Source organism: Haliotis asinina, chromosome 16, assembly GCF_037392515.1.
Source record: "Haliotis asinina isolate JCU_RB_2024 chromosome 16, JCU_Hal_asi_v2, whole genome shotgun sequence".
Lineage (NCBI taxonomy): Eukaryota > Metazoa > Mollusca > Gastropoda > Lepetellida > Haliotidae > Haliotis > Haliotis asinina.
The window spans coordinates 46,047,704-46,061,207 of record NC_090295.1 but is presented as its reverse complement, the minus strand read 5'-3'; the positions used below and the strand labels follow the sequence as shown (position 1 = coordinate 46,061,207).

Here is a 13,504-nt window from a genome sequence, read left to right as displayed (position 1 = left end):
ATCAAGAGAGCTGATGTAAAAGATTGTCTAAAACGTTGACTCAGGCGAACCTATCATTGTTTGGGGCGGTGGTGTAACCTCGTGGTTTAAGCGTCAGCTTGTCATTCCGAAGACCTGGATTCAATTCCCACATTTCTGGTTCCCCGTCATGATATTGCCAAAACATTGCTAAAAGCGGTGTGAAACTGAACTCGCTAGTGGAAATGCTTGTTCACTTTGATCATGATTCCAGGTTTTTTGCCACCATACTTGTGCTTGTGGGTTTCCCTGTATTTGTAAAAATCCAAGACCTATGTGACTTCAGGCTCTCCTGCCTCAACAAGTTACCATGCTGTGTTTTACAGCAGGAAACCGCACTAAATACCATTCACAATAGAAAAGGCTTTCACTGACCAAAATATTTAACCTTGCTACTTTCACTGGATTATATGTATCGGGTTCTTGTAAAAGGTCTTCTTTTTTCTTTAATGAAAATATTGCATTTGTAATGACTTTTAAGGACTCCTCGTCTCCCTATAAAATTCAGGACTGATCACAGACAATATATGAAATCCTGTCCAAAGTACCCGAAGTCCAAACCATCCAGCATATCTACTGCTCCACGTTATTGTGTTATGTAAACATATTTTAGTGTTGATTATTAGCTGCAAGAAATTGTACATGGTTGTATTTGACATTATATATTGTTTGCCTGTAACTGTTGTTTACTTATCCTATGAATAGGGCTTCAGAGACACTGTCAGCATGGTAAAGATTCCCCTTTGTCCATGACACGTGATTACATTTCTAATTAGTCGCCATGCTCTGATTTTAAGTCATTCATTTGCAGTGACAGCTTGTGCCTGTTGACAAGATGTTGACTATGTGATTACTAGAGGTCGATATAGTTAGTATAATTTTTTCTGATATACTATTCACATTACAGCAGTAATCCTCTGTAATCAATAAGTTTGGGGAGTTTTCAGGTTAATGCTTTTTAGCATTTGATTATGCACGGTGCTACCCAGTTAGTTTTATCTGTTTTGTTCAAGTTTTTTATTGGGAGGTAAATGAGGGATATTTTTTTTGTGTGTTTGGTTTCAAATGAAATGATTACAAATTGCAAGCAAGTCAGTGGATTGATATATTGAGCTTTATTGCATCTTAATTTGCAAAGTAGGTATGCAATCTCAAGTGAAATTTGGACAGTGGTGAAGCTTATGTTTTACATAGTAGGTTCTTGTAATACATGCACACCAATGTTTACCTGCATGGGATCACATCACAGGCACGGCTGCCATGCTAGCGCTTGTCATTGTACATATTTGTCAATTCTATTTTATTGTGCAATATAGCCACATTGTTTGTCTTTTAAACAAATCTAGCACAATCCATTCAAGATGAAACTACCATTGATTCCTTGTTACACTGAACATGTTTCACAGTTGATGCATATCTGTTAAATCAACTGGAGGGTCATTTGTACTTGTCATAGGTCCATGTGGGTTATGACATCATTTTCATGTCAAAGGTCAGTGTAATGTTAAGGTCATTGCCAAATGTGTGGTGTCATTGCCATTACATTGATATCTGAAGCCATATGTTATCAGGTATTTGTCCAAGGTCATTTTGACGAAATCAGTGGTCACTTCCTATTCTTGTAACCCTTGTGATAAAACCATATTTTTTCCCCCAAATTGTTGCCATGGTAACACAGCACCAGCCATATTGAACCCGATTTATGCACATCCTTCTGCCTGGTATAATTCAATCACCATTGCTATTCAGGAGTGTTTTGATAGTAGTTTTACATGTTGTGAAATGTCCTTTAGATACATTACAAAATTGAATTTTACGAACAATTTTTAAGCTCCTTTCATCTTTATCAAAGCTCCATGCCAGAGTCATATGAGCTCTTTCATTCATCATGGTCTAATAAGTTATTAATTACTTTTTCAATACACTTGTGTTTTTTCTAACATTAAGACAGTTTGTTGAATTAACACGAAGCAAATGAAATCATATTTAAATTTACTTCCACACTTCTCATTCACATGTGAAACTCCTTATGTCACTGATACATCGGCATTCTTTTTCAATGTACGTCTGTTACAGTATCATGGTATAAGCTGTTGTTTACTTTTGAAATTATTTCCGATTTATGATATCTTTTTATTTGTAATAAACTGTTTGCAGTTAAAATTGTACAAGTTGTTTTAGTTGTTTGTGAGAGATAGTGAGGATGTGAACAGTATTAGACATCTTGTCAGCATGTGTTCGTCATGTGACATTTTGGCCTATGTCCTTGGTTAGATACTTCACGCAAGTACAATCGTCATGGACCAGTGAAAAACGCTGAATTCTATGTTGTTTTCTATCTGACATTTTATCACATTTGGTTGGATTCAGTGTTCTTGTAATAACAAATGGGTACTGGTGTGACATGCGGTCCTGTGCATAGAGGTCACGTCACAGCACAGTTAAGCAATGCTGAGCACGAACAGTCCTTGGATGGGTGAGTGTGTTTACCAGCTTCACTCATGAGAGTTTCTTGGACTTCAGTCCTACCTCAGAACAATCACATGTGACACGTGTGGTCTCACCTTAAACAAGTGAGTGTGTTCAAAATTACATCTGTTCACCCAGCAGAAAGTGGGTACCTGGTGGGACAAATCAAGTGACTAATAACCTTCTAGCGCCTCAGACACAGCTTGGATTATTCAGGGTAGTAATGTATTTGCACTCTGAGCATGCACAGGTGTGTGGAAAAGGCACAGCATGATTATCAAGAGAGCCTGTCTGATATTATGAAATGCTTACTGTTAGGGGTGAAAATACCTACAAGACCACCAGACAGACTACTTTTGAAATTTGACTGTCTGAGACGAAAATAAACGGTGGAGCTGGAGGGAATTTTAAATGCTGAACATATACACACAACTGGCATGCATCTGTGTGAGGGAGGGGCACTAAACAATAGCACCAACCCTCTATTCCAAAAGACCAGAGTAACCAGACTGTCTTGAAATTCTTTATTCATGCTTCTCAGTCAACACTTCACACACTTTGTTCACATTTACCATTTTACATTTTGACTTCTTACACTTCTTACAAGAAATCTGTATGTCAACAGCTTGAAGAAGATAGCTGAGAGCACTAGTCTATATACCGGTATTAAGACTGTTGAAGTTGGCTGAAATGATCCCTTCCTGAATTACCACAATCATTGTATCGCACTTGAAATCTCTAGAATAAAGTTTCCAGTGTCATTAAAAAGTACGACATACGGAATATATCCAAACTATGCAGCATAATTATCAACAATCTTCATTGTACAAGTTGCCAGTAATGTCCATCCACATTTTCACACACAAAAAATGTTTTCACTGAATATGAAGAATAATACATCAAATACTGACTTGTGATTGTTTTTTTTACCTAGTTTATTCGCTAGCTGCCCTAATACGTATCCATCTAATCAACAGCTAAGAAGCCAAATGGATGATCTTTAAAAACATACAACTATCCCCTTCTGTTTTTCATTACTGTGGAACTAATGGCAGAGATCAACCACACCTACTTTTTTTCTTATCAAATAATGTGAGAATAGGTAAGGATGGTCACCTAGCTTCACTTGACGAAATAATGGGCCTAAGTCTCATCTCAAAAACAGCATACAAAACTTCTAACAAAATATGTTCTTGGATTATCTGTTTTTTGAGATGCGATGATTGTTATACTTTTTATAGAGGAAACTGATTCTCTTCCGTATCTGAAAGTACTTGGTAGGGTAGTATGTCCTCAGCTTGTTGCCTTGGAAACGCAACCGCCGAGTCAGTCGCTGAAGTTCATTTCCGTTGAAGCCGATAAGCCATTCAGGACCTCGCATCAGATCCACAGGGTGGACATGCCCACTCCCAAGAATATCTGGAAGCACAATCGTAGGAAAAGGACAAAGTTATAGTGTGCTTCCAATACCCTGACAGTATAATAAGTTTTAAAAACATCATTCTCACATCCCACTTTTTGCACAATTAAATATAGACAAATACTGCACAAACCTCTTGCTTCATTTCAAAATCATACAACTATTTTATAGGGATATTTGAAAAAATGTCTGCACACTCACAACCTGATACATCAACAGTTGGTAAATGCCTTGGAAAATGAATGCTGTTAATGATTAATATATGCATCACTACATTAGCTGAGAGCCCTCGTCTAAACTGTGTCTGGAGATGAATGTGAGTAACCAGGCCATTGAACTACATAAAGTAATCGACAGTCAAATATACTGAATACACTTGAAAACGCACCACTTGAAAAAAGGCAATATTTAAGTTCAAATGAACTTCAATATAATTTTTATACAACAGCAACACTACAGTGACATCACCCGACATGCCAGGTGCAAGAAATGCGAGAATTTCATGTTAACTGTAATGCTAGGCAGTTTTTCGCAAAAACGCAACATTTTGCACGCACACCACGGGGAAAAATGAATTTCACTCTGAATTTGTGCACACATTGCCTTCAAAAGCATGTGAATCCGAATAAAATTTCACTTCTTCACTGACACTTGTGAAACGCCGACATGATGCCTCGACTTACAGCCCCTGAACGGGAACGTGCCATAGGCATCCTTCAAAATGGCGCCAGCACCAGGGAAATTGCCAGACGTGTACACTGCGCACACACAACCATCGCAAGACTCCATCAAAGGTTTCTGCAAACAGAGAGCACTTGGGACCGTCCTCAACCGGGTCAACGTGTGACAATGGCACGTCAGGACCATCAGGGCGTACAGGATCATGTCCAAGACCGAACACTACCAGCAACAAGAACAGCTGCTCAAGTCCAAGGACGATGTGGATTCATTCACCCCAACACAGTACGGAAGCGCCTGCAAGCTGCAGGCCTGCTTGCATGACGTCCTTATTTTGGACCCATATTGACGGATCGTCACCAAAATCAGCGTCTACAGTGGGTAAACAGGCACCAGAACTGGCGACTACGACAATGGCATGGTGTCATCTTTTCTGACGAGTCACAATTTCACTTAAGGAATGCAGATGGCCGTATACGTGTTTGGCAGAGACGTGGTGAATGTTATAACGCTGATTGTGTCGTTCAGACGGACCGTTGGGGTGGTTATGGTGTGGGGTGGATTAAGCTACAGTCACAGAAGCCCTCTACATATCTGCAGAGGAAGGGTGAACAAGGTCTACTACCGGGACCTGGTGCTGCAGAACCATGTCGTGCCGTTCTTCAACCAACACCATGATGTCCACATGTTCCAACAGGACAACACTAGGGCACACACTGCAAGGGTGTCCATGCAGTACCTTGCACAGCAGAACATCCCCGTGCTTCAGTGGCCAGCTCTGTCACCTAACCTCTCCCCTATTGAGCACTTATGGGATGAAATTGGACAATGTTTTTCACGTCGATGCCAGATGGACAACATCCGAGAACTTGAGGTTGCCCTTGTTCCGGAGTGGAATGCTATCCCTCAGAACACTATCCAGAGACTGATCAACCCCATGCGACGACGATGCACCATATGTGTCAATGCAAATGGCGGTCACATCCGTTATTGACTTTCCTGTTTGACCCCTACACCAGTTAAGCCTCTCTTGCGCATTAACATTATTGTAAATGAAATTTAATGATGTTTTCATGTCTTCTTAAATCATTCATTATCTCAAATGCGCCATAAGTATATACTTCACATATCAATCCATGGAGCTATTCCAGACTTTGTCAGTGTTGCGTTTTCATATAGACTGAGCATATATCAAGACTAGATAGGATAGGTTAGGATAGGTTAGGATAGGATAGGATATTTATATAGCACACATATCCATGCAACTTGTGGTTGCTTAAGGCGCTGATATTTGTTTCCCTCGATCATTGGACGTCAGTCTTAACGTCACATCATAACTCTTGCTGCCACTAGGCTCACCGAGTTTTGTTGCGGCACTCTCATCCTAACGAGGTACCCAATTCATAGCTGGGTGGACTGGGACACATGTCACAGTACTTTGTCTAAGTTAACTGCACATTGCTGTACCCGCAACTAGGTCTAGGTGTATGCACGTGTTCATGTGGCCACCACCTGGTAATATACCAGTGAATCCCCGTGGGTTCTTTCAAGTGCACAGGGTTGTGTATTGTACACTAGGGGTTGTGACAACACAGAAAGAGTCCACACACAAAGTTGACTCCAAGGTTTTTACACCCAGTCACAGGTGGGCTTGATCCTGACACATCAACTTCACTAAATCACTAGCCTGGCACTCACCTCGCAGACCCATCCCCTACCCCCACCCCTTCAGTGGTACTTGGTAAATATATCAGTCTCACCAATGTAGTCATTTTGTCCAAACAATGCTTTCTTTGTACTCCAATTGTCAGGTTGTTTGTATGTTGGTATAGGCAGAGGTTTCCTTCCATATCTTGGCAGTACACCTGTAACAACAAACATATCAAGGTTCATCACCACTTCTCAAAGATGAGATGGCCGACACATGAGAAATTGTTCAGTATAGAAATCCTTTGGGCGTATTGATTGAATGATTGTGTTCATATCAGTGAGTGAGTTTAGTTTTACGACACACTCAGCAATAGTCAGTGAGCCTGGCTACCCCATCCCGTTAGCTGCCTCTTACAACCAGAATGGGTTATGGAAAATCAGTTTTCTTCCTTGGATCTTACAGGTCTGAATTTATATCAACATCGTTAAAGCAAGTTATTGCCATTTTAGCATGTTTAAACACAAGTAACCTAATCTTAAAGATGAGAGTTCCGCCTGCATACTCCTCGGCCCCTACTCCTCCCCACCCCTACCTCTTTTCTTCCTCCCCTCTTCCCCGACCCTATCAAAAAACAAAATTACAAACTGACAAGCATGCCCCACCCTAAATATACTTTCAGTAAACTAGAACAGGTATGATTATCAATAAATGCTCTTATTTCAGTGTCGGAATATTACCACGGGGAAGGACTCCCATTTACTGTGTAAACAGAGTGGTTTACGGTGGGGAACTCTTTCCCATGGTTCATGCACATGAGCTATATCAATACCTACAAAATATCACTCTAATTACTATTTTTTTTAATTCTCACCTCCTGCAAACATTTTCGGGACATATCCGTATCTTCTTGGCCCCGGGTTTCTGTACGGCGACGGTGGTGAGTAATCTGTAGTTTGTCGAGAGTCGGACGACGCACATTTTGATTGATTAACGGCAGATGAAACAGGCATGATATGATGTAATTCCAAAGATCCAAGTACTGGCCGATTTGCCAGCTTGCTCTGCTGAAGACATGCCTTCGCAAAAACGTTCGCGACTGAGCTAAGCGTAGAAAATTGTCTTAGTAAAGATGCCATTCCTATCAAAGTACTGGTGAGGCTTGTTTAATTCTTTTTACATAACTGACACCGAGTTTGCTGGGCTAGCGCACCAAAAGAGCATTTCTTCCATGGGCGCAGACATATGTAATCGGGACTTCTGGGTAAAGGAAACACGAACGATAACTCAATGCCACTACTATAAGGATAAATCGGGTAAATAACTGCACGGGCGTAAAATCATCAAACCGTGACAGTAAAATACTTACTATTTTTCATATATCATTTGCAAAAAATAGGCAAAACCCAGTGGACGACAGATGACAATGGCCTTCACAATGACAAAATGTCAGAGCCACACCATCCCTTGAAACCTTATTGCGAAGTAATGTAAAACGAATCTTCCAAAATACATCGCCCGCGAAGGTCTATATGGTAATAAGCTGAAAGAAGTATGGCAATTTAGGTAGTATTTTTTTTATCAAAATAGATAAAAAGCCCGCGTGTAAAATCATCTGATCCTTTTAGCACATAGGAGCGTGGAAAGACTCCAAAGAGCTCTTCAAAAGTTCTTACCAATATATACCCATATACTGGTAGCTTTTAACAGAGACTTAACCATAAATAGTTACAAATCTTTAATCACTATCTCCGTTGTCGATACGGACATCTCTACACTATGAGGTTGTTTAGAGTCCCATGTAAATAATAAATAATAAACGATAACCGGTTCTTATGTTGTAACAATTCAGTTGACGATCCGAAACGCTGACTGACATAAATAGGATCGATTGTGACACGCATCCGTTCACACTACATGCACATGAAATCTATGTAAAGACCTTTCCAATGCAAAGCCCTTGCTGTTCAGAGATTAAGCTACATGTAGCTTACTACACATGGCTCAATGCGGAACATAATTTTCATCAACAACAGGAGGAACTATATATAATATTGTGTTTGATATGTACAAAAAGCGCAGAAAATGCAGATGTTAAAAGTAGATTGTGTCGAGAATAATCACCACGTCTCAGAACCCTACCTGACCTGCACACAAACAGTTCAGCGTAGGAGTAAAACAGAATTCCTTAGTGAGGAGTTATTTAATCGGACGGAAAATAAAATTATGGCCAAAAACGTGTAAAAATAGAACGATTGCATCACATTGTTTTAAAACATCAATTGTGTATATTAAGTCTCAACTCAGACGTCTAAGGAGAGTTTTCAATGCAAATTAATTAAAATAGATACTTAGGAAAAAAATCGTCTTTGCCCAAGGCCAGCCCCCTGTCTGAAGATTTAAGAGGACAATACGCTTACAGAGCGAAAATGCATTCTGAGAAACGGGAAGCGCATTTAAGTATATCTGAGGTAAACCGATTTCAGTTAATGGACACAGCCTCTTGCGATTGAGGTGCTGTGGCAGTCATTGAGAAAGCAATCGGATGCGAACGGTGCAAAAGTGAAAACGTTTCAAATTGGCTACCACGGCTGATGACATCGTTAAATTTTCGAAGGGCAAAGGGGCTGACAAGAACAGATCTCGTCGGTGTTAACGGGCAATGTATGTATGTGTGTATGTATGTATGTATGTATGTATGTATGTATGTATGTATGTATGTATGTATGTATGTATGTATGTGTGTGTGTGTGTGTGTGTGTGTGTGTGTGTGCGCGCGTGCGTGGGTATGTCTGTGTCTGTCTGTGTGTGTGTCTGTCTGTCTGTATTATGTATGTATGTATGTATGTATGTATGTATGTATGTATGTATGTATGTATGTATGTATGTATGTATGTATGTATGTATGTATGTATGTATGTATGTATGTATGTATGTATGTGTGTACGTACGTACGTATGTTTGAGGAGATGAGTTCTTAAACCAGGTAGTGTATGTACCTTTGAGTGATACAGATGTTGAACGTAGAATGTTTATGTTCATGTGTGGCAAAGATATTTCCTGATGTTTGTGACGTCAAAGGGTACAGTGCCATACACTCGGCGAGGGTTCTTTCACCGAAAGACACACACACACACACACGCGCGCACGCGCACGCGCACACGCACACGCACACACACATGCACACACGCACACGCACACACATGTCTACTCTATGACCTGGGTAATCAATAATGACTGTATTGATCATATATGATTGTGGGATTTATTGCCAAGCCTCACATGTATTGGCCCATGAAGTATTGATGTATGTATTTCCACAGGGACTTCTTCTGTGAATTTGCCAGTAAAATGACATCTAGGCGAAAACACTCCGGCTATACAAGGATGACCGCTCCGCTGAACAGGATAAATCGAAACGACGGTCAACATTTTGGACAGGCACTCCAGCTTCCAAACATCCAATAGTCTGGTTTCTTCCAATCTGAGTTAAGTGTGGCATTGCTGAACAAGGTGTGATAGACCCAGCTCTTGTGCAGTCTGATACCCAGCAAGTGTGTAAATGATACCTACCTGTTCATTGGTATGGTGCGTTTTTCTGATTCCTTCTATTGATGTATTTTCTATCGGGCCTTCCCAAACGCAACAGAAAGTAGTCAGATAACACCATCAAGATTCACTATACACCCAAATCTCATATCAATTTAGAGTTCCGAGTTTCTTATGCGTGTGTTGGCCTAGATTTTAACGCTGTTTCGAAATTTAGGATCTATGGATCAACAAAAACAAACGCCTGGGTAGCCAGACAACAAGTATCTTGGCAACTGAAGTTTGCACGCTTTGGCCTGTCATGTGACATGATCTCAATTAAGTTGATGAGACTATTAATCCTGTGTGATCAACGCTGTAGCCACATCAACCAGACACCAAAGGACGTGGTATTAGATTAAATCGGTGACGTATTCAGCTATGACCTTGGAGTTCAGCTTGTTGTCACTTTGCAGTAATTTGTTGATTTCATTTAATGGACCTCATTTCCTGTCATTCATTTGAAAAGTAACCCTATTTAGTATATATAATAGCTTACCATACGTGCATGCTCTTGCTTGGAAAGTAAGTACAAGTCTCGAAACGATCACCCTGTTTCCAAGATTTGTGATGTAAGGACTGCTTTCGAATAAGCATGATATATTTTAAGATAAAGATTTGCCAGAAGTGTCTTTTTTTTCAAAAGAAGTTATACTCTGTGACAGCTTCTCATGGGAGACATTACACACCGCGTCTTCATGGCGTAACCTTGCAAACCAATATTTTCGTGTAAGGTCTAAAAGCCATATATTTAGATACTATTGAGGGCATGCCCAGTCTTTTCACCAACAATCATGTATAAGCCACGCCTTTGTCTATATTGGTAGCTACTACATCCCTGGTTGAACACCCTCGGTCAGGTCTGCGTGATAACAGAACGGGGCACTGAGAACTAAAGAGACTGGTGCTCCATTCCACGTTTACATTCTTTGTTTAATGTAGTGACTGGTAAACAGTCCAATCTACCCGCTACCCACGATACCCCTATTTGATTATTATGTTCAGTTTGCTTTTGCCCTTCCCGAGTTCTGTCTAAATACACGAAATCAGTATAATTTTTTAGCATACTTTAATCAATCAACGGGGATGGACCTCGTGTCCACCTTAAAGTCATTAGCAAACAGCTAGAAGGCAAATCTGTGGACAGTATGAAGTAGCCCTAATTAATGACCAGCGATGGATAAAAGTGTGTCCATACACATCTCTGTTCTGTTCCACAAATGCTTTTTAGTGTAATAATTTAACGGTAATTAAAAACGTATTAACTGCAATTTGTACAAGGTCACTGGTATGATATTTGGGTATTGCAATCATAGTTGTGCGAGTATGTTGTTTGTGCGCATGCGTGTGTACGAGAGTGAGTTTAGTTTTACGCCAGACTCAGCAATATTCCAGCTTGACCAGACAATCTAGTGATCAGCTTCACGAGAATCGATCTACACAATTGAGATACGTCAACCAAGTCTGACACCCGATCCCGTTAGTCGCCGCGTAGGACAAGCATAGGTTACTGCAGAGAGAGAAATAGAGAGAGAGAGAGAGAGAGAGTGTGTGTGTGTGTGTGTGTGTGAGAGAGAGAGAGAGAGAGAGAGAGGTGTATGTGTGTGTATGTGTGTGTACCTTATGGTCGGGTGGTGGTGGTGGTGTGTGTGTGTGTGTGTGAGAGAGAGAGAGAGAGAGAGAGACACAGAGAGAGAGAAAGCATGTATTGATCTGTGTTGGTTGTGTGTATGTCCGCCATATTGCTGAGGGCGGCGTAAAACTAAACTCACTCATTGTGTGTATGTATTTGTGTTGGTTGTCACAAGTAAGATGATTGTGTTGGCTAATTATGGATGTCTGTGAGTATTGGTGTGTGTTGAATAGTATGGTAGAGTGTGTGGCTTATGTCCTGGTGTGAGTGTGGGCGTTAGGGCGTTCATGTGTGCGTGTGTATTGGTTGTGAGTTGGTTGTGTGTTAGTGCATATTTGTGCATATTATTCACACTATAACCACTATAATTGTAAGTAACAGTAACAAACCTCCTGACACAAGAGTACTCAATGACTATATATCTACTCAAATCCTGTTCACAGCTCTTACCATTGTGTGGGCGGTGGAGTAGCCAAGTGCTTTAATACAGTTATACACCGTTCAACAACGATTAATGAACAAAGGTTCGAATCCGATATCGTACCAGCTAGCACCCTTTCGAAGCATTAGATGCCAGGTTACATACATTATATCAAACATCAAATACTCCCCGCCCCTGATGATAACCGTGTGCACGAAGATCGTAGAACCATGTGCACGAAGGTGCTTAAGACATCGCCCTTTGATGACTCAGGTCATGAAATATTTATGTCCCGTGACATATGAACTCTTTATATATGTGATCAACCCGATAGATTATAATAATCACAGAATTATGACTAACTCAGGTTGATGTATCCATACCTCATGTGAAGAAAAATCATTTCTAGTTATTCGTCTCTATAACGCACGCTCTACGCATAAATGACATAAAACGTTTTTCATAAACAAATATTTCAATGTTAGTAAACGGATAGGATAGTTCTGAATTGAAGTTCAACTACCTTGGCTTGTCCCGAGAGATGTCTTTACGGAAACGTTGGTCGGACTTTGAGACTTGATGAGCGGTGTGTAGGCAAACCCGGCGTAAGATCGTGCATGTGATATCAATCACCGGTATGTCAGGTCCAGACTCGATTACTGAGTGTCAGATTTTAAAACATGTCTAGTACTTGTACTGTACACAAGTATGGAACTGGAGAGCCCAACGTATGTTTATCGCTCACAGTTCCACCCAGAGTGCCAATAACTACTGACCAGCTAGCACGTGGCTAGTAAAACTCCAGTTGGGCCTGTAAAGATCCATAGTCACTGGTTAGTGAATTCCATAGGGGTATTTTGTAAATATATCACTCTCCCCGATATTAGCAGCTTAATGATGAAACCGTGAATTGCATTCAGATCTAGGGCTAATTAATTATTGTGTTGGCTAGTAACTTTCAGACATATCTAGACCGACTGACAAGCAAAGTCCGACAACTATTTCTCACACTAATTTCATCCAGGCATGGGTACATGCATGTTAAAAGGTAGGCACAGTCCCTCTCACAGTCCCTGAACCACATTATTTTGCCTAATGCCACGCCTTCTCTGCTGTGTTAAAGCCTTAAATAAAGCACTCAGATTCTGAATCTCTGGTCTCCCTGGGGCTCCTTTTCAATTAAAATCGGTTTGTTTGTTTTTCTTACTATCAAAATTATCTATATTCAGAGACTCAGCCCCAGTCTAAGGAAATCCCGATTCCATGACTCTTTGGACAGTGACAGATGTATCCACGTCTCACAGAACAATTCAATAAAGGACACATTAAACCCAGTTATTCTTATTTATTATTCTTATTTATTATTCTTATTTTTGAAAAATGTTTTGTGATCTCGGGGTTTAAACATATACAATAATACCTGCATATTTACTCTCCAGCAGCATTTCAACTGAGTTTGTCAACGTCGATGTAAAATATTTTTTATGCTAGAGGAATTCGTAAATATTTTCTTCAGGAGAGATATATATTGCTGTAATTTATTGCATTATATAGTTAATGTATTGGTAAATACATTCACCCTTCGAAGTCATGTACAGCAGTTACGAGCTTATGTGTACAAATATTTGA

General features: G+C 40.3%; 1 protein-coding gene across 1 annotated transcript; it reads right to left on the bottom strand.

Moving 5' to 3' along the window:
• Window positions 1-2,997: 2,997 nt before the first annotated feature.
• On the bottom strand, window positions 2,998-7,546 carry LOC137267565 (large ribosomal subunit protein mL51-like). The gene is made up of 3 exons (XM_067802047.1): window positions 7,108-7,546; window positions 6,346-6,450; window positions 2,998-3,906 (listed from the first exon to the last, which is right to left on the bottom strand). The coding sequence occupies exons 1-3, from the start codon at window positions 7,370-7,372 to the stop codon at window positions 3,686-3,688; spliced, it is 591 nt and encodes a 196-aa protein (XP_067658148.1). The 5' UTR covers window positions 7,373-7,546; the 3' UTR covers window positions 2,998-3,685.
• Window positions 7,547-13,504: the final 5,958 nt, after the last annotated feature.